The following is a 21,432-nucleotide window of genomic DNA, read 5'->3' on the forward strand; positions in this document are numbered from 1 at the left end:
TCTGAATTGATCAAATTCAAGCAGGAGATAGCAATAGGCAAAAGCATTCTCCTCCTTCAATTTTGCATGTCCAGTGCGTTCGACATGGTTAACCATAACATATTGTTAAGATTCCTAGATTATTTTGGAATTGGTAGTAACACTCTCAATTGGATTAAGGGCTTTCTAACCACCAGAACATACCAAGTGAAATCAAGCATTAACATATCGTCACCCTGGAAACCAGACTGTGGAGTACCGCAAGGATCACCACTATCACCGATCCTTTTCAACCTCATGATGCCAATGCCTTATCCACACAAGGCCTTAATCCATTCATTTATGCTGATGACGTCACACTATACATCCCTTACAAACATGATCTAGCAGAAATCACCAATAAAATCAAGCTCAGCTTAAACATCATGAACTCATGGGCAAACGCATTCCAATTAAAACTCAATACAGAAAAAACACACTGTCTAATCATCTCATCCCAATACAACACATACAAACCCACAAACATTAACACTCCAGGATACACCCTCCCTATCTCAGATAGCCTGAAAATTCTCAGAGTAACAATCGACTGAAACCTCCAACTAGAGTCCCAAGCGAAAATCACCATAAAGAAAATGTTTCTCTCAATGTGGAAACTAAAACGTGTGAAACTATTCTTCCAGAGGGAAATATTTCGCAACCTGGTACAGTCAATGGTACTAAGCCACGCAGACTACTGTAACGGAATCTATGCAGGATGCAAAAAACAAATCATAAAGAAACTTCAAACCGCCCAAAACACAGCAGCAAGGCTTATATTTGGAAAAACACATTTTGACAGCACCAAACCATTCCGAGAAAAATTGCACTGGCTTCCAATTAAGGAATGCATCGTATTCAAAATCTGCACGACAGTGCACAAAATCATCTACAGTGAGGCACCGGGATACATGACAGACCTCATTGACCTGCCAATCAGAAACACCATAAAATCAGCACGATGATATCTAAACCTCCACTACCCAAGCAGCAAAGGCCTCAAATACAAATCCACTTATGCATCCATCTTTTCCTACCTCAGCGCACAACTGTGTAACGCACTACCAAAAGTAGTAAAAACCACACTCGACCACTTGAATTTCTGGAAAGCACTAAAAACGGAACTGTTCAGAAGGACATACCCCTCCGACCCAACATAAAAAACCTGGACATTTGCGATACAACGTAACCAAAGATCATAACAGACATATACTATCTCCTCCTTTCCCTAATGATGTCCTCCCCAACTGTCTTTACCATACATGTTTCTCACTCTACCATAATATCACCTAGATATTACTCAGACCTTGTATTCACACCGGAATCGGTCAACGCCAATTACAGCCAGTACCATGTAAGCCACATTGAGCCTACAAAGAGGTGGGAAAATGTGGGATACAAATGCAACAAATAATAATGATAATCTTTCATTTAAAGAAATTTGACAGAGCTATTCATTTTAACCAGTTTACACTGGCTACCACTTCAGGCTAGAATCAATTTTAAACTAACATGCTTGTTTTTTAAAAATATTTGATGGCTCTTTCCCTGAATATTTGATCAATTTGTTTTCCTTTCCTTTTAATCCTAGATCTGGCGAATCTCATTTACTGTATTTCCCTGCTTTCTTAGGTGTAAATTACAAAAACAAACAAACACTAGAGTGTTTGCTTCCTTATCAGGCAATTCAAATTTGGTGTTCCTTGCCAATTTAAAGAGAACAGTGTGCTGTTATGAGATTCTGCCGCCAACATATTCCAAGGAAATAGTGATTATAAAAATTGTTTTTTTAAACTTAAAACTGAAGATTCAGAATTCTTAAATGACTGCTTAGTAATCACTTTATGAATCAGGCTTCGTTTTTTGAGCACTTATTCCAGTTTGTTTAAGTGGATAATTTTACTTCCAAGATCTATATTACTCATGCACTTTCACTATTCATCAGCTTCCCGTTTCGTCTAAATTCTCTCTCAGCCTTTTGTTTGTTTTTTTGAAAATAGTGCCTTTTAGTGGAACACATAGAAGGCTTCTTTTATCATTTAAGAATTCTGAATTTTCAGTGGTAAGTTTTGAAAAACAATTTTTATGATCACTAATTCCTTGGAATACATTGGCGGCAGAATCTCATAACAGCACATTGTTCTCTTTAAATTGATTTATGGCTTTCATTTGTATTTTGATGCTAATATACTAGTTTACTGTATAATTTTATTTTTCTTTTTTTATGTCTTGTTTTATTTACATCATATCTGTTTTGCAGGATTTGTTTGTTACATCTTCGAGAATTGAACTGATATGTAATTGTAATAATTTTTATTATGTTTTAATGATTAGATTGTCTGTTTTATATATATATATATATATATATATATATATATATATATAATCTATTTATTGGCAATCAGTCAACATATACAGTGTTAAACAGTAACCAGTATCATAACATTTCCAGTATACATGCAGTCAACTCATGCCCTTAGCTTTTCCTCTTCCCCCCCTTCCTCCCACCCATCCCCCCATACCCTACCCAAAGTTAACAGTTCAGGATTCTACTGCGTGCAATAGGAGTCAAGGAATTCCAAAAGGGCAGCCATATCTGACAGAAGGCGTCTCCCTTCTTCGAGGCTAAGTCAGTGATTCCCTTTTTTTCCAGAGAGCAACACTCCATCATCGCTCCTCGCCACTGGGCCACACTGGGTCCCAATGGTTTCAACCACACCTGCAAAATTGTTTTTTTCCCCATCAAGGTCGCACGTTTCAGAAAAGCTCTCATGCCCACTGGTGACTGTCCATTTATCTTGAAGACCTCAAACAGTTGGCTCGCCGTGGGTATCCAGCGTGCGGACCACATAAAGGAGACCTGGCCGCCCAATTCCTTCCAAAAAGACTGTACTCTGCTGCAGGACCAAAACATATGGCCCAGTGTGGCCCCACTGTGTCCACATTTAGGGCAATCATCTGTCTCCCTCAGGGTCGCTCGAAATGCTCTGTGTGGTGATATGTGCAGTCGCATTGCGAATTTATATTGCAGTTCCCACCAGGTGGCATTGGAGGTCATGTGGTATACTGATTTTATACTAGCCGCAAGTTGGGTGGAGTCTAAGTTCCAGCGCAGCTCTCGCGTCCATAGTGCCACTACCACATTATAATCATTCTGTGGGGTTAAGTCTCTCAGGTGTCGGTGGAAGTATTGCAGTGGGACTCTCAGCTGTGCCTCCAGTCCCAGCAGGTCATTTAGAGTGTCCCAAGTTTCTTGAGTTAAGTGTTGTCTAGACAATGAGCTTACATAATGTCTGAGTTGCAAGTAGGTGAAGAGATATCTGCTCTAGTCCAAATTCTGTACATAGAGATTGAAAGGATTTGATGGTCCCCTGCTCGGACACAACCTGGAACAAGTAATGTATCCCACGGGAGGTCCATCTCTGAAAAAGTCTGGACGAACCCCCTTCTGGGAATGCTAAATTCCCCCCAATAGGGAGTAATGGGGAGGTTCCCTTGTCCCATCCCATTCTTTTGCTTAGCCACCGCCAGGTCCTCCGCAGGGGGTCCAAAATATATGAGTAGGGCCCCAGGGGAGGCACCTTTCCTGCTGGGGCATGGAGCCAATATGCAAAGTGCAAGTGGAGCCACTAAACTGGTCTCTACATTGGTGCATGAAAAATAATCTTTCACCCTGAACCAATCGGATAGGTGACGTAGTCCGCTAGCTACTGAGAAAAGAGACAGATCAAGAAGACCCAGGCCTCCCTTGGTACAGGGTCGCATTAGTTTTGTTAACGTGATGCGCGCTCTGTTGCCCTGCCACAGAAATCGGTTAAGGGATCTGTATAACTGGCGTTCCTCTCTTCTTCCCAAGAGGAGGGGCAACATTTGTAATACATAGGTCCATTTGGGAAAAATAATCATATTGGAAAGGGATATGCTTCCCATCAGTGATATGGGTGGGCCATGCCATCTTTCTAAGAGTTCTTGAGTTTTCCCCAATATGGGCCCCACATTCTCTGGATACAGGTGCGCTAAATCAACAGGTACGTTGACTCCTAGGTATCATATGGTCCCTGTAGCCCACTGGAGAGGAAACTGGCCCTCCCACTCTAGCTGAATATGTTGTTGGATCGGTAGGGCCATTGATTTTTGTAAATTTAACTCTAGCCCAGAGAAAAAACTAGGTTTAGTGAGAGTAAGGAACATATTGTCTGCAAAAGCCAATATCTTTGATTCCCTCTCATTTCCACTCCCTGTATATCTGGGTCTGACAGCACTGTGCGCAGGAGTGGTTCCAAATATAGTAGAAACAGAAGAGGAGAGAGGGGGCACCCCTGGCGCGTTCCTCTCTCTACCCGAAAGGCCGAGGAGCGAATACCATTGACTAGCACCCGGGTGGACATATCTGTGTATAATGCTCTTATGGCTGCCATGTACCAGCCCCCGAGCCCAATGTAGTCCAAGACCTGGAACAGGTAGTCCCAATTAACTTTGTCAAAGGCCTTGGCCGCGTCTAGGCTGACCAAGAGTGTTGGGTCAGCTATAGTTTGTCCCTGTGCCACTGCCAACAACACCTTCCATACATGTTTAGTGGAATGTCTCCCCCTAATAAACCCCACTTGATGATCGCCTATCAGGCCAGGAATGTGCATCATTAACCTATCCGCCAACACCCGGGCTAGTACTTTTATGTCCACATTGATCAGGGATATCGGCCGGTAGGACTCGACCTGTTCTTTTGGTTTCCCTGGTTTAGGAATAAGAGTGATTAGGGCCTCGTATTCCCCCTTAGTAAAGAAACCCCTTTCTACCACTGCATCAAAATATGCTATCAAGGGAGCGCAAATTTGTGGGGTCAAAATTTTATAGTATTCACTGGGGAACCCATCGATACCCGGTGCTGAACCCAGGGGCAATGCTCGTAGTACTTTTTGCACCTCCTGCGCCCTAATAGATGCAGACAAAGCTGCTCGTCCCTCTGTAGTGAGACTGGGCATGCCAGCATCCTCTAAATAGTCCCGCGTCTCTGGGCCCCATTCCCTAGCACAAGCTGAGTATGTATCTTTGAAATGGGAGTGGAATCTGCCTACTATGTCGGGTAGTGTTGTAATTCTAGTGCCCGCTTCACTTATCACTGACTCAATGAAGTGACGGGGTTGAGTGGCCTGGGCAACTCTTGCCAGGAGTTTACCTGTTTTGTTACCAAAATGCTGGTAGTTCATGCGCCTGGTCATCAGGTGTTTTTTGGTGTGCTCATGTATTAAAAAATTAGGGCAACCAGAGCTGCTGCCATTTGGTCTCCATTAACTGCAGTAGGATTACTGAGATATTTCCTCTTTGCTGACTTGTACGTGGCTTCTAGTTGTAAAATACCAGCCGTTATGCGCTTCGCACGGGTGCACATATATGCTATCACCTCTCCCCTTAGTACTACCTTGGAAGCTTCCCAGAATAATATTGGGGATTCACAGAATTCCAAGTTAGTATCTACATACATCTGCCATTTCTTTACTAGGTGTTCCCTCAAGGGCTTATCCTGGTATAAGTAGGAAGGAAATCTCCAACCTTCTCCCCGTGGGGTCTGTCCCATGCCCATATCAAGGTCTATCCAAATCATAGTGTGGTCTGAGACCTCCATCGGGCCAATAGCTGCTGTCTTGACTTTAAAGAACCATGTAGGGCTAATCAGAATGTAATCGATTCTCGACCAGGATCTATGGACCTTAGATTGATGTGTGTAATCTTTAACAGAAGGGTGGAAGGTCCGCCACGGGTCCAGCAAACCAAATTGGTTACATAACATTGATAACCCCTTGCCCCTCCTCATTCCCGGTATAGCAGAGGGGGATGATCTGTCCAAAGTGGTGTCCAATACTTGATTAAAATCACCCGCCCATATCCATGGTGCGTCAGAGTGCTGCAGTCCCAGCGCCACAAGGGATTGAAAAAATTCTGGGTTGGGAGAGTTTGGGCCATAGATTGTGCACAAATAAAATTTCGAACCCTGATAATTGAGGAGTAATAGTACAATACGGCCCTCTGTGTCTTTATAGATCAGTTTTGATTGGCATGGAAGCCCTTTCTTTATTAAAATGGCAACCCCACTTTTCCTATTTCCCGATGAGGAGTAATGGCATGTACCTACCCATTGTTGCTTAAGCTTTTCATGCTCTGAATCAGATAATTTTGTCTCTTGTATACATGCTATCGCCGCCCCGTGACATTTCAGTTGGGTAAGAATTTTATATCGTTCCACAGGGGACGTTATTCCCGATATGTTCCAAGATATTATTTTTAGAGGTAATTTATTGCTCATCCATGGCCTGGGTCTTCTGAGTACCGCAGCAAAATAACTAGAATAAGTAATCCCCGCGGGCCCAGCCCTTCCCCCAGGGAAGTTGGTGTTTTCGTCCAGGCAGGCAGACCATCCCTCGTCAAACAAATTCCCTTCTGCACTATTGCACTGCTCTTGCACCCTCTCCCTTCTACTTCTATTCCTCCCAACCCCCCTGTTCCCCCTTACCCCCTAGCTCCTTCTAAGGGCCCCTTCCCCCCAAAATCCCCAGTTCCCTATGTCAAACATTACGGAGACACTTTGATGTTAAGACTGCCTAGGCCCCATAAGAACAACATAACAGCTTAGTACAATCGGACATGCCTGTGAACAAAGAATTCAGCATACTTTTAATACCTGCACTGTTCCCTAGTTCAGGGGTATCAGTCAACCGTCATTATTTTGGTTCATCTTCTGCTCCAGGCCATTCACATAGTCTTTAGCAGCAGCTTCTTCCGTGAATGAGCGCCACTTTCCATTATGGTGAACCTTGAGTACAGCTGGGTAAACTAGCATGAATTTGATCTTCATGTTGTGCAATCGGGTACACAGCGGAGTGAATTGCTTCCGTTTCTCCTGCAGGGAGGACAAGTAATCTTGATAAATTCTGATGGAGCTACCTTTAAATTTAACAGTCACGCTTCAGCCGAAACCCATTCAAGATTTCTGCTTTATGCAGGTAGTTGTGGATTTTTACTATCACCACACGTGGTGACTGTCGGCCATCTTGCATGCGTCCCAGCCAGTGTGCTCGCTCCAGGCACAATGGCCCCGCGTGGGCCAACAGCGCGAATTCTTGTTTCAGCCAGGACTCAAGCTCCATTGCCAGCGTGCGGTCCCCCACCGATTCTGGAACCCTTATCAGTCACAGGTTAGCTCGGCGCGACCGGTTTTCAAGGTCGTCGAGTTTGTTGGTTAGCAAGGTGACTGATGATTGTAATTGAGTCAGGAGCGGGGGAGTTAGTGCTGTCGCGTCTTCTAAATCTGAAACGCGTTGCTCCAATTCGCTTGCTCTCCTCGACAAGTCCATCTGAGCTGCTTCAAAATTAGCGAATTGGGACGAGAGCTTCTCTAGTTTGGGCTCCATTGTTGCCTCAACTGCTTAGTGATTTGGGCCAACTGGTCGACAGTAAATTCCGCTCCTCCGTTCTGCGGCCACTTTTGTTCCGACGGAGCCTCTTCTGCTCACGCCTTTTCTTTTTCTCTTTTACTGGATCTACTGACCGTTTTCGACTGAGTTTCCATAAATTTGTCCATCGCTGCTCTGTGAAATTCTATCATTCAGTGCAAGTAGAATCGCTCGATTTTGGGCAAGTTTAAAGCAAGTAAGGGCCCAGGCGTCTCAGAGCAAGCAAGCCACACGTCTTGCCCACTCTAGCACATCACGTGACTCCTCCGTCTGTTTTATATTTTTAATATTATTATTTTATATGTTTCTCATTTATATATGTATGTTATGGCACTTGGTCGCCAAAACACAACCCATGTCGGTTCTTGTCAATAACATTGTCCCGTTTCTGGAGGTCACGTGTGCTTTTCTGCATTGTGTTTTCTGCTGATGTGCTCATTTTCAAAGCAAGCCATCTAAAGATGGCACATCTGTAATGCATTGTTGATTAAAAAGAAACATGAGACTCACAAGCTTAGGTCAAGAGCATGTCATGCATATGGATGTATCAAATTAACTTCTGCATACAGCATCAGTAATCAGTGGCACAAAGAAACTGTAGTTTTATTAGAAGTACATCAAAATGAAAATAAGTGTTTCAGACACCAATGCCAAACATACTAATGTTTACTGCAGGAGTTCCATTTATTAAAAAAAAAAATTAAATGAGAATGTTTTTTACCCTGAGCTATTTGCTGTACTTAGTAGGGGGGGGGGGGAATTATCAACATGGGCTTTCGTTAAGATGGGTTATTTTACTGTTACCCTGGGTTTTTAGTTAACTATGGTCTCATTGTATAAAATGGGACCGCTACTAAAATAGCATGATTTAGTCCTTTTGGGGGAGAAGGATACATTTCCTTTCTGCTGTTCTCCCCACCCACACTCCCACCACCATATTAAAAATCATACCGTTGTTGGCGGGGATGACCCAACAGCCAAAGAGATTCACTGCCTGAGGCCCCCGCCCCCACCCCGCTGCTTCAGCAGTGAGGAAGACAGGGACATGCTTTCTACCTGCAGATGCTCAGTTCATGTGTGAACTGAGCATGCATGTGAGGAGTGCCAGTGTGAACAGCAGGAAGCACACGGCTGTCTTTATGCTCGGGTAGGGGGGGCCTCAGGTAGCAGATCTCTTCAACTAGTGGAGTTTGGGCATCTCTGCCAACCATTCAGTGAGTGCTGCAGGTTTGGAGGGAGCCTGAGCCCAAATGCTACTGAATCTACACTGGGATCTTACCCCCTTTTTACTGAATTCCACAATTTTGGATAAAAGTGTTACACAAATGCAAGAGTAATTATAATTCTGACAACACAGCATACATCTAGTAGTGCTTATACAGAGGAAGTATAGTAGTAACAGTATGTACATCCAGGGCTTGCCTAATCTGTCCTGAGACCCCACAGCCAGTCAGGTTTCCAGCGTATCCACATTGAATGTGCAAAAGAAAAATCTGCATATGCTGGGTCTCCACCAGTGCCGTAGCTACGTGGGGCCTGAGGGGGCCTGGGCCCCCGTAGATTTCCTCCTGGACCCCCCCCCCTCCCGACGACCCTCTCAGGGTTCTGTTCTCTGAGTCTGACGTCCTGCACGTACAATGTGCAGGATGTCAGCATGCAACAGAACGAAGACTTTTTTTGACTGCAGGACGAAGAGGACGTCGGCTGGTGGGGATTGGGGTCCCCCGCCAGCAAAACCGAAGGTAGGTGACGGCGGGGGAGGGTTCGTGAGGGGGTGGGTCGAGAGGGCGGGAGGTTGTGAAAAGTGGCGACAGGTTGGCAATGGGGGGGTCAGCTGTGGCGGGGGGGCTAAAATGTGCCCCCTCACCTCGGGCTCTGGACCCCCCCTCCCACCAAAGTCTGGCTACACCCCTGGTCTCCACTCTATGCAGATTTATCTTATGCAGATTTGTTCTGGATGTCCTGAAACCTTGACTGGCTTTGGGAAGGCCTAGTACTATCATTTAAGCAGTAATGATCTTTTTTTTTTTTTTCCTTTAGAAAGAATCCTATCACCAGTTCTGTAGAATGAACAATGAATTTCAAAATTTCTAACAACAAAAACAAAAAAAATACATACCATACTGCTATGATTAAAGAAGGTTTATTGAAAATTCCTCACTTTACAAACACACATTAAAATTTTTAAAAAAGGTTTCTTTTAAAAGCCATCCGATGATGTGGTTGGGGAAGAACAGCAAATGCTATTTGTAGAGGTGATCCAGAGAGAGAGAGAGAGAGAGAGAGAGAGAGTACAGAGTCAGGGTCACGCACAGGAGTCTGGCCAAACAGAGTCCAACAGAACTGTTTGAGCATGGAAATGAGAAGAACATGCAATTCTAAGCATAAAGTCTTTCAATCTTTTTTTGTGAATCTCTTTTTCTGACTTCTCCATCTCAGTTCTGCTTCCACTATAGTTATGACAGGAGAATAAAAAAGGAATGAGGGGACTTTACTCCAACCCTCTCTTTGCATTCTCTTTTGTTCCCTTTGTTCTTTTCTTATGTCTCTTTTTCCCCAAACTTTCTTCTCCTATCTCTTCTCTCTCTCTCTCATTCTCAAATTTTCTCTCCCTCTAGATTCCTCTCATTTGTTCCCTCTCTCCTTATTTTCATCCCCTGATTCAATCACTCTCTTTTTATTGGTTTGTGGGAGATCTGGGTCTCTGGGGCCTCCAGATATAGATATTTTTTTATTTGTTACATTTCTATCCCACATTTTCCCACCTATTTGTAGGCTCAATGTGGCTTACATAGTACTGGAGAGGCCTTTGCAGGCTCCAGTGTGAACAAATACAGGGTGATGTTGTGGTAAGATCAAGTTCATGTGGCACAGCCACATTAGGGAATCGGAGAACGGAAAAGTTGTGTTATGGCCATTACGTGCTTTAGTTTGGTTGTGTTGCAGAGATTAGGCATTTAAGTTGGACCGGTAGGGTATGACTTTTTAAACATGTAGGTTTTTAGTGATTTCCGGAATTTTAGGTGGTTGTATGTCATTTTCAAGGGTAATGCATTCCACAGTTGTGTGCTTATGTAGGAAAAACTAGATGCGTAAGTTGTTTTGTATTTAAGTCCTTTACACTGCTCATCACTTCTTGCTGCTCTTATTAATTCCTGACTGCATGGGTTCACTCTACTCTCTTCTGTGGAACAGAACTAGGCCATAGACTCTTACAGCAGGAATTAGAAAGCGCTTCCTCAGGCTTTTGGATTAGGTGATTTTTTCCTTTCTGTTTAATAGGAAACATTTCTGCAGCTCAGCTTTCACTTTGCTCCTACTCCCTAAGGAACTTTGAACTAAGTAGAGCTAGACATTGAACTTGCGCCCTCTAGTGCCCAGCTCCAGCTAAGCTGTTTTACTCACATTCAGGTAACTGGAGAAAGGAGTATTAAACAGAAAAATACAGAAATGCTATTGAAATGTTTGGCTTATAATTCACAAAAAGCAGAAACACTATGCATAATGTATACATGGAAAGTCACATTGGTAAGGTCAGCTGTGGGCACAAGGCTTGGCTCCATTATGAACAAACACTGAATTTCTTCTGATCTACACCGAGAGTCTTCTCTTGAAAGATGCTCATGGAGAAGAGAGTCAATATATCCATTTCAGTTTCAAGTTCACCAGCGGACAGCACGTCAGCTAAGTGATCACTGCCAGTTTCAATTTTACTTTACCAGAGCAGTATCGCAGAGCTCCCGCCAAAGATCAGAAAAATAGGTGGGCAGTGCTGACATTTTCAGAAATGTTCCCTTAAAGCCAGTTACATTTTAAACAATGTTTCAAACTGAACTGCGTTGGCTGTTAATCCCATCAGGAGATTTGGACAGGATCACAAAGTTTATGCCAGAAACATTCATTTTTCCAAAGAATTTTCCCCACCATTGCAGAATGAAAAACACTGTGAAGAATATGGCTCACCAAAATAGTTTCAACAAACATGAGAGAGACAGGAAAAAAAAAAAAAACAACCCTGCACTGGTTTAGTCTAAAATTCCATTCAAGAAATATTTTCTCTTTGGAATAAAAATGGAGGTCTTTACATGTCCTGTTCAGCTAGATGTTTCTCTTGAGGTGTGATTACGGGCACACACATTAGGCAGGTACTGGATATACAGGGAAAGAGCATCATACACTGATTTATAGAGAGCTGCTTAAAGGAACAAAAACCCCAATCTGTGCTCAGCTGTCATGAGAGGACAGTTACAACTGTTCCCTGCTTGAAGCTTTCAGGTTGGTAATTGAAAATAAATTTAGTGAGCAGCAGAGGACACAGCCACTCTGATCCCAAAGCTTCTTAGACGTCTGGACGCTGCTCCTTCTTAGGTTCCTGCAGCTCTGCGACTCTGGCACTTGCTGCAGTTTTTGTACAGGGTCTTCGGTTTTCCAGTGTCTTTCCAGGGAAGTGAGGGAAGAGGAGTACTACCAGCTGGCTCGGACTGCTTCAATGTCACTGACCAGATTCTGGGCTAAGCATATTCCGAAGATCTGAAAGAAACAAACAAGACAAAAAAAAAACCAAAATAACGTTATGCTAAAAGGCCTAGTCTCAGCTTCTGTTCTGGAAATTGTATCTATTACATTTATTTGACTGCTGTCAGATAGGGGCTGATATTTAGCCCATGGTAGTAAGCAGAAGGCAAGCTGCTTCCTTCCAGCTGTGGGATGAACTAACCCCAGATATACAATGCCGGGGGCATGCACAGCTCCCTGCATTGAATATCCAGGTATGAGCGCTGACCTGGAAGTTAACCGAGCACTGGCCGATATTCAGACCGGTACTCAGTAAACTCACTGCATAAAGTTAGAACAGCTGTTTTGCTGTGCTAACTCGGACAGTTAGTGGACTGGAATATCACGTTAACCGGCTAAGTAGATGCTTTGCCCATGCACCAGTTAGGAGTTGGCCAGTTAGCAGGGATATTCAGTGGTTCTAATGGATTATATGCTGCTGAATATCCCCAGGTAGCTCTGGACACTTGATTTAAATGGCCAGGAGGCTCTCCTGGCTGTTTAAATCGCTTTGAATATCTACCCCCTACATTTTTAGATTAAAGTAGCTTTAGGTTTCAGTGAAGTTGATATTTATTTATTTATTGTGTGGCTTACATATTTTTTAAAACATTGTCATTACAGGATAGCAGATACGTTTCGTATTGTGTAGAAATTAAGTGAAGGAAGAAGGAAGGGGGTGATTAGGGTAATTATAGGAGGTGGGCTTTCTTGACTGAGTGGGTTGGTGAGGTGGACTAGTGTGGCTATCAGTTCTCATTGTAGGCCTTGTTGAAGAGATAAGTCTTCAGAGATTTGCGGAAGACAGTTGTTTCGTCAATTGTTCTCAGGTCTGTATGCAGGGTTACCAGCCACTGAAACCTTCCTGAGCATGTGAGAACAAAATGCAAAGCACACCTCTTATTGGCATGTACTGGGCCTAGAGGATAAGGAGTGATGATGAAGGATGGTCAAAATGTTATAGTCTGATTGAAGGACTCCACTACTGCTAGATATTAAGGGAAAGAACGCATGCAGTACAAGGGTACTGGCACAGTATAAGGCGTATTTTCAAAGCCCTTAGACTTAAAAAAGGGCAATTGGTTGCTATATAAGTGCTTTGAAAATGAGCCCTGGAATTCTGTTACTATTCTTCTCTTCACCATCAACTCTGGGAGGACATTCCATGCATTCACCACCCTTTCTACGAACAAATAGTTCCAATGTTACTCAAGTTTACTCCCTTGACGTCTCCTTTGAACCACACAACTTCCTTTCTATTGAAAATGTTTTAAGAGGCTAATTTTATAACAGGGACCCTGGATTAAGAAGGCATCTACTTGGGCACTATTTTAGAAAGACATAGAGGTGCACATGAGTCTTTATAAAATATTAGCTAAGCAGCAGAAACTGCACCCACCTTATGAGTGCAGTTACACCTGCTATCCAGCAGGTATAAATATTCACACATAGATTAGCATATTTTATATCTTATATACCTGTGAACGCCACCCCCACATGAGAGGTATTTTCAGAACCATTTATAAGCATGTATGGCCACAAGTGCATGAATATGACTGTATAAATTTACGTCCTATGTGGGCTACTTGTAACTTTTAGTTACTGTAATCTATCATATCCCTCTCCCTTACTGCTGCTCTAGAAATACATATTTAGGTCACTAAATCTCATCCTGGGGGGATTTTGGTTTAGATCTTTTCCCAGATTGTCTCTGATCTGCCTATATCTTTTCAGAAGCATGGCCTACAGTACTGGACACAGTACTCCAGCAATCTCCTTAAGGATTTATAAAGAGGCATCATCACCTTTTTTCTGAATAGTTATACTTTTTATGTACTCTAGAATTACTTTGGCTCTTGACTTGTTGCTTCTTCTTTCAGCCTACATATCATCAGATGCAGGACCGGATTGTCCAATTGATGCCCTAACTACAGCCAAACAATGGTGCCCCTCGGCCCTTCCATTGCTAAACTGAAAAGACATTAAGACTCAATAAGTGCTGAGAAATATCATCATTGTTCAAAACAAAACATCATATATATTTATGATGATTAGAAAACCAATGAAAGCCATGTTGGATAATGGGTGTGACAGACGGCAGCGAAAGAGTTGAGGGCATGAGAGCTAGGGGGGGGGGGGAAACCTCTGTGGTGCCCCCCTTCCCTTGGTGCCCTAAGCATGTACTTAATGGTTAATCCAGGGCTGATCACATGTAATCAATCCAAGGCCTCTCTCTTGGGAGCTGCATCTCATTGCCCATCAAGTACAATAGGAGAAAAGAGAAGGGTCCAAAGTACACCAGTCAAACAAAGCAAAACAAAAAGCACAAGCAGACCTCCAGGTACAGGACAATGGGAATTTCTTTATTGGAAAGACCTGATATGGGCTGCGCATCATGGGTCACACCCAGGGGCGTAGCCAGTCACCCAAGTTTGGGTGAGCCTGGGCCCAAGATGGGTGGGCAAAAGAACCCCACCCTGTCACAGGTGATTTGGTCTCTCCTTCTCGCACCTGCATGGCATATGGTCTCTCAAACATCCCCCCTCTCCTGAATTCCTTTTAAATAGCAGGTTTTCACCGGCAACAAGCAGCAACTAATACACACTGCTCAACTTCCTGTTTCCATTTAGGTGGGAATACATCAGAGGGAAGGCTGTGGGGGAAGCAGTACGTATCAGTCAATGCTTGCTGCAGGTGAAGATCTGCTACTTACAAGGTATGCAGGAGGGACAGTTGTTGGGAGTTTTCAACTGATGGGGCTTAGGAATCCCTGCCAGCCACATCATATAGGTATGCTGTTACTGAGTGGGCCTGGGCCCACCCTTGACTACGCCACTGGTCAGAACAATATGCACAATCCATTATGAAGGAGTCTGCAGATCCACCACTAAACAGGGCACAACAATGTGATCCCACTCCTGAATAGAAAGGTTAAACACTCATTAAATCAGTGTGAATCTCTCAGTCCTGTGACTATAAAAACCGCTGTCAGAAAAAGACCGCCAAAAGTTTCATAAAAGACTCTACATACTGTTGCAACCCCTGATGCAAGCACTTGTTTGCTGAAACACGGCCCGCGTCGGGTATCTCCAATAAAGAAATTCCCACTGTCCTGTTCCTGGAGATCTGTTTGTGCTTTTTGTTCTGCTTTGTTCAATCAACTACAGTGCCTTGATTTCTGCACCCCAAATGCTTGACTTTGCCCTTCTTTGTTTTGAATTTTATCTTCCAAACACACAATCACTCCTTGAGCTTTTATAGATCTTTCATTCTATGTACTCCCTCAGGAGCATCTAGTTATCTAGGGAGGCACATCCAAGGTGAAGACAGTCGTTGTTGAAGGTGTATTTGATGGGACTTACAGTGAGAGTGATGTTCCAAAAAAAGAGGCTCTGCACTTACAAGTAGTGAATTTTACAAAATTGCACAACCAAGGAGACAGAACTGAGTTTTAGAACTTAAAAGTCCTACATTTTTGGAGTTGTGAAGTGGTTTTGAATATCAGAGGGTAAGCAAAACTGTTACCTCAATCGCTTCTCCAAACCCCAAGTCTAAGTGAGCAATTAGCTGACACGTGTGCATAGAAGCAGGTCTAAATGCTGACAGAAATTTTTAGAGGTATATGTTTATTTCCATTGCAAAACAGGAAATTCGTGTATGCTTTTCAGATCTGTCCAAACTATGCTTAGAACACATCCCCTTCAAAAGTGTGCATGCCGTAGACATACAAATATAAATAGCAGCTTTTCTAATATTGCATGTGTATGGCCAGTTAAATGTATGAATCAGATTTTGCACGTGCAAATGGTACCTAACACTTCTAAAATTACGTCCTGTAGTGTCAACTGCAAAAAGACACAACTTTTCCTAGTAAATTCTCTGCAACACCATTCATGAAAATACGGCTGCTTCCAGCACAGATTCCTGAGGCACTCCACTGGTAACACTTATTTCTTTAGAGTGGTGTTCATTTTCCACAACCCCTTGTTGTCAATCACTCAACCAATCTGAAACCTAATTGACCAGGCTGAGGCCTACCTCTAGCTGCTCAATTTATTTATGAGTCTCCTCTCAGGAACCGCGCAAAATGTTTTGCTGAAATCCAAGTATTTCACATCCAATGTATGCTCTGTTCATGCAATCAAAAAGAGAGAGAAGATTGATTGACAGCTCTCATTCTGGCAAACACATGCTGCCCCAGATTCTGAAAAAAAATTGAGTTCTTCATACACTGTGGTACTTTTATTTTAACAATGTAAGAGTTCTTCAAAGATGATGTATGTGTGTGTGCGTGTTGGGGGGGGGGGCGGGTTCTTCTTGTGTAATGTATGTATTATGCATGTCTGATATGGTGGTGGTGTTTCTTGGAACCCAAGAATGGTGCCGGGCAGACTTCCATGATTTATGTCCCAGAAATGGCAAAGAAAAACCAGGTGACTCTTGATTTCATTTGGGCTGGATTAGAATGTATATGTAAGGAAGGTATGCTCTTCAATATTTCCCATGGTGGGTGAAAATTCTAACAAAGCTCAGAAGTCTGAAGAAACGCTGAAAATTTTTGGAAGGTAGATTAAAGAACGGACAGGCTAGGTTAAAAAAAAAAAACCTCTCAAGCTACTTTAGTACAAGATTGTTGTTTCAGAGGAAAACCGAACATTTTGAAAACTACCAGATATTTGAACCTGCACACGTTAAATTTTCCTCAATTAATCTCATTGTCACTGAAACTTTTTATAAGCATTTTAAAGAGGTGTTTATTCTACTGAAGCGCTCCCTCCATTGCATGGAATTACTATCGACCGGTACCTAAGAAGCAATCTACTCCAGAGACAGAGTAATCGGTGGTGGCTGTTTCCTCAGACAGTCTGAACCTGACTGATAGTCTGGAGAAATCACAAGAAGTTGTACTAAGATCTACCTTGTTGGTGACCTTTGTCTTTAGTCAAGATATAATGCAACTTTACATTAGAACTAAAGACTTCAATTTCTATAGTTTCAGTATTTCCTGATGTGGCTAAACCCATCCAATCCATGTGTTTGCAGTTCTGAGCCTTCGTCAAAGGGTTATGGATGAAGTTCCAGTTAAAATATCCTTGTAAATGTATTGTTCAGTTAGATAACCACACCTAAAGATGCTTCTCAATTGCAGTTTTTTCTTGAAGGGAAAAATACTGCTACTGATGGAGATTGAGTCACCTCTGTCTCTCTGAGCTGTTTTGGTTAATGGATGTTTAACTTGCCATATTTATATTGCATTTTCTTTAGTTTTTCTGCTTCCTCGGAATACTTGGGATTCTTGTTCCCCCTCATTGTGGACTATATAGAGCTAATATTTTTCTGGGATTTATTTTTCTCTGTCTTTGAATTATTTTTCTTGGTAGGTATTGTTGATTGTTATTAGCTCTTTATCCTAATTCAATTTGTTTTGCTGTAATTTTAAAAATGCAAATAAATAAATAAACAAACAATCAAACAAAGTAAAAAAAAAAAACCCTGGATCAAGTATTTTATACCACACATGAATAGATAATGAGTATGACTGTTAGGCAGACAGGATAGAACATTCAGATCGACTTCCCTATGAGGAAAGGCTGAGAAGATTAGGGCTCTTCAGCTTGGAGAAAAGGCGGCTGAGGGGTGATATGATAGAAGTCTACAAGATAATGAGTGGAGTAGAGCGGACAGATGTGAAGCGTTTGTTTACACTTTCAAACAACAACAAAACCAGGGGACACAAGATGAAGCTAGAATATGGTAGATTTAAAACAAATAGGAGAGAGGTTTTCTTTACTCAGCGTGTAGTTAGACTCTGGAACTCATTGCCGGAGAATGTAGCAACAGCAACAGTTGGATAATATCCCTCATCAATGACAGATTCACAAGCTGCTCATCCTCGATGAATTAACAAGTTTCCGTAACCGTACCTTACCGTAACCTTCAGTCAGCAGCTATGTGAATGCACCAACTCAGACGAGCAATACAGTTCCTGTGTTGTTGCCCAGCATATCATGGTTGTTACTTTCTCCCCCCAACTGCCCCCCCCCCAAAAAAAGAACCCCAAGAAATGATAGGTTTACCTGCAATAATGCAATTCCTATGAAAACTCCAGCAACAATGGTCAGATTATCCTGTAGCCATTTCTCAAACTGGGGCACACAGCCTTTAGTGTAGATAGTGGCCTGCTGCTCAGTTTCCTTCAAAGGTTAAGAGGGAAAGGGAACAAGTAAATCAGATTTAAAGAGGTTTCAGAAGGTTGAAAGACAGCTGGGAGAGAAGCATGGCCGGTGTTAAATAAGATGGGAACGGGAAATGGGACTTGATATACCGCCTTTCCGAGGTTTTTGCAACTACATTCAAAGTGGTTTACATATATTCAGGTACTTATTTTGTACCAGGGGCAGTGGAGAGTTAAGTGACTTGCCCAGAGTCACAAGGAGCTGCAATGGGAATTGAACTCAGTTCCCCAGGATCAAAGTCCACTGCACTAACCATTAGGCTACTCCTCTACTCCAGGGGCCCAGGGTAGAAATTTGGGAGGATAAAGCTTGGGGGCCCCTGTAACATGAGGGCTCATGGTAATTGCCCTGCTTGCACCCTTGTAACATTAGCCCTGGAGACAGGGGGGTCTGTGGATTAAAAAAAAACCCAACATCTGCTTACTGGCTTTTGCCGGACATCATAACCGCACTGTGTGTTAATAACATCTTCCTAAAAAGAAAAAAAGGAAGTGACATATAAGCAGTATTTCAAACTTTGGTACAGTACAGTCAAGTGTAAAAACACCCATAAGACAGTACCTTGCAGCAAGCATTCTGGCATTTCAATACTACATCTAATTCCATGGGACTACAAACTATAGAACAAATGGCAATGCTAATATCAAATAGTCTGAACTTTGTGTCTAATTCACTTCCTCTAGACAAACATTGTTTTAAATAACACTAACCTCAAATCACCCATAGGGAATAATACACTAAGTATTGAAAGAACCACGATCACAAACGGTAGTCTGTTATTATCATAGGTGAAGTAAACTTATTGCATTCAATGTCTATTACACAAAAGCGTAACCAGAAAACAAAGTGTTATTAAATTCACTTAGCTGAAAAAAAAAAAAAAGGTCCATGAGCCCATCGATGTAGCTCCAACCAAGCCTGTATCCACTGGTAGTTTCCACAATTCTGTCAGTGTGTAACACATTGAACCGTGCCTTGTTGAAGAAAAATATTAAAAGGAACTAGAAGTGCACGGTTCAATGTGTTACACAGACAGAATTGTGGAAACTACCAGTGGATACAGGCTTGGTTGGAGCTACATCGATGGGCTCATGGATGTTTTTTTCAGCTAATTGAATTTAATGACACTTTATTTGCTAGCTATGCTCTTCTGATTTTTTGTAATGGACACTGAATGCAGTAAGCTTACTTGCTTGGTTCTAGTTTAAGTATTATTGGGATTATGTGTGTTTATTCACTTTGATCTAGGTATTTGAAAGAAGGGTATTTTTTTTTTTTTAAATCAGTAGATTTTCTCCATGAGTAAGGAGTTTTTAATGCTGATTCTTTTTTCCTCTTTCTTTCCTTAAATAAAGACCTATGATAATAACAGACTCCCATTTATGATCGTGGTTCTTTCAGTACTTAGAGTATTATTCCATATCGGGAGATTTGAGGTCAGTGTTATTTAAAACAATATTTGTCTAGAGGAAGTGAATGAGATGCAAAGTTCAAACTATTTGATATTAGCATTGGCATTTCAATACTACAAGAAAGGGAAGAAAAAGTCTTCAACTTATGAGACTGTTGTACTAAAGTGCAATTATTACACAGGCCAGGGGTTCCCAAAACTGTCCTGGGAGAACCCCAGCCAGTTAAGTTTTCCGGATATCCACAATGACCAGATAGATTTGCATACCAAAGAGTTTGTCTGTGCAAATCCATCTCATGAATATTCATTGTGGATATCCTGAAAACTTGAATGGCTGGGGTTCCCCCAAAAGAGAAACAGGAGAAGAACAAAAATGTTCCACAGAAAACAAATAAAAAGCGAAGGAGGCCAGGAGGATAATGATGACACACTGGTTATAAATTTTAGTGCCTGCATCAGGGGTCCTTAGCCTCTCATATGATCAGTCAATGTATTGAAACCAATAATCTTTACAAACTCACTCCTTCATGGCTTTTTACTCTGTTTTAGCACACCATTTTGAATAGTGTAACAGTATTTTGTTAGATTGACTGATTATATGAAAGGCTAAGGACTCCAGACGCAGATACTTGCTGAAACACAGCTGTGTTGGGTCATCAATAAAATTTATAACCAGAGGGTGGCTCCAGTGAGACCACTATCCCTCTGACCATCTCCACTGACATAGGCCATTAATGCCCGTTAATTATCTTGTCTTAATTTCCCATGCTAATGACATGCACATCAGTTTGAATGTAAGTTTCTCATATTACAGTTGGCAGAAAATGCTGACAGACACACACAAGAAGAGCAGCAGGACCTGTGTGAGGTGCAATTAAATTTGTCAAGGCAATGGGTCTGTATTAACATATGCACACATTAATTTGCAAAATGTGCTATCATTCACAGGTAATGGACTGATCTGCAGCTCTTCACTTTTTATGCATAGATTTGGCACAGATGTTCCTTATAGATAAATAATGCATGTTAAATGTGACAGTAACATTTGTTTTGTCAATTAAAAGCATTAACATTCCATTTAAAATGCATTAATACTACCGAGAATGTGTAATTTAGTACCTAAGTCTCTGTTTACATGATCACATGGGGGACAGAAAAGCCCTGCTCCCAAAGTTCCTTCAGTCATGGTGTCATTAGCCCGCTGTTATGATAACTTTCTAAGAACATTTTTTTTATATATAGTGCAACTGGATGTACACAGAACTGTATCATGGTGATTAGTATTCAAAGAGTTCACAACCTGAAGGAATGAGAGATAGTGAATTACCCAGGGTCACAAAGCCTGCCAATGATAAAAGTGAAGACTGAACCTCAACTTCCTTGATTCTCAGCCCACTCCTTGAACCATTTTCTCTTCTCCCTGTTAGAGATCTGTCACCAATTTAGGATCAAACTCACACAAGGAGAATTTCAGCCTAGGTCAAAGGTAGTATAATTTTGAGCCCCTCCGTAGCTTATTTTGGGAACATTCAAAAGAAAACTAGGGGAAAAAAAATCAGTTCAGTGTTTTAAAAAATTATCTGAAGGGACCATCAATTCAATAAAATGTGCTTTAGATTTTTTTTTTTAAATCCAAGAACAGATAAACTATTTTTTATATACATGTTGCCTATCATAAGGCATGCACTAGGCAGTATATAACAGTGTTTCCCAAGTCCAGTTCTGGAGTACCCCCATGCCAGTCAGGTTTTCAGGATAACCACAA

At 42.0% G+C, this 21,432-nt stretch overlaps 1 protein-coding gene across 3 annotated transcripts in view; it reads right to left on the reverse strand.

The window, feature by feature from the left end:
- Positions 1 to 10,357: 10,357 nt before the first annotated feature.
- Positions 10,358 to 21,432, reverse strand: part of TSPAN5 (tetraspanin 5) — a 220,087-nt gene continuing 209,012 nt past the window's right edge. For 2 of the 3 annotated variants that reach the window (XM_030190717.1, XM_030190716.1), the window contains 3 exons: positions 18,681 to 18,728; positions 18,098 to 18,214; positions 10,358 to 11,996 (listed from right to left, as the gene is read on the reverse strand). In XM_030190717.1, the coding sequence (XP_030046577.1) occupies positions 11,931 to 11,996; positions 18,098 to 18,214; positions 18,681 to 18,728 (231 nt within the window). In that variant the 3' untranslated portion in view covers positions 10,358 to 11,930. Of the gene's footprint in view, positions 11,997 to 16,058; positions 16,150 to 18,097; positions 18,215 to 18,680; positions 18,729 to 21,432 lie in introns of all 3 variants that reach the window. The other variant, XR_003940667.1, reaches the window with a different exon arrangement.

Source organism: Microcaecilia unicolor, chromosome 2 (genome assembly GCF_901765095.1).
Source record: "Microcaecilia unicolor chromosome 2, aMicUni1.1, whole genome shotgun sequence".
NCBI classification, from domain to species: domain Eukaryota; kingdom Metazoa; phylum Chordata; class Amphibia; order Gymnophiona; family Siphonopidae; genus Microcaecilia; species Microcaecilia unicolor.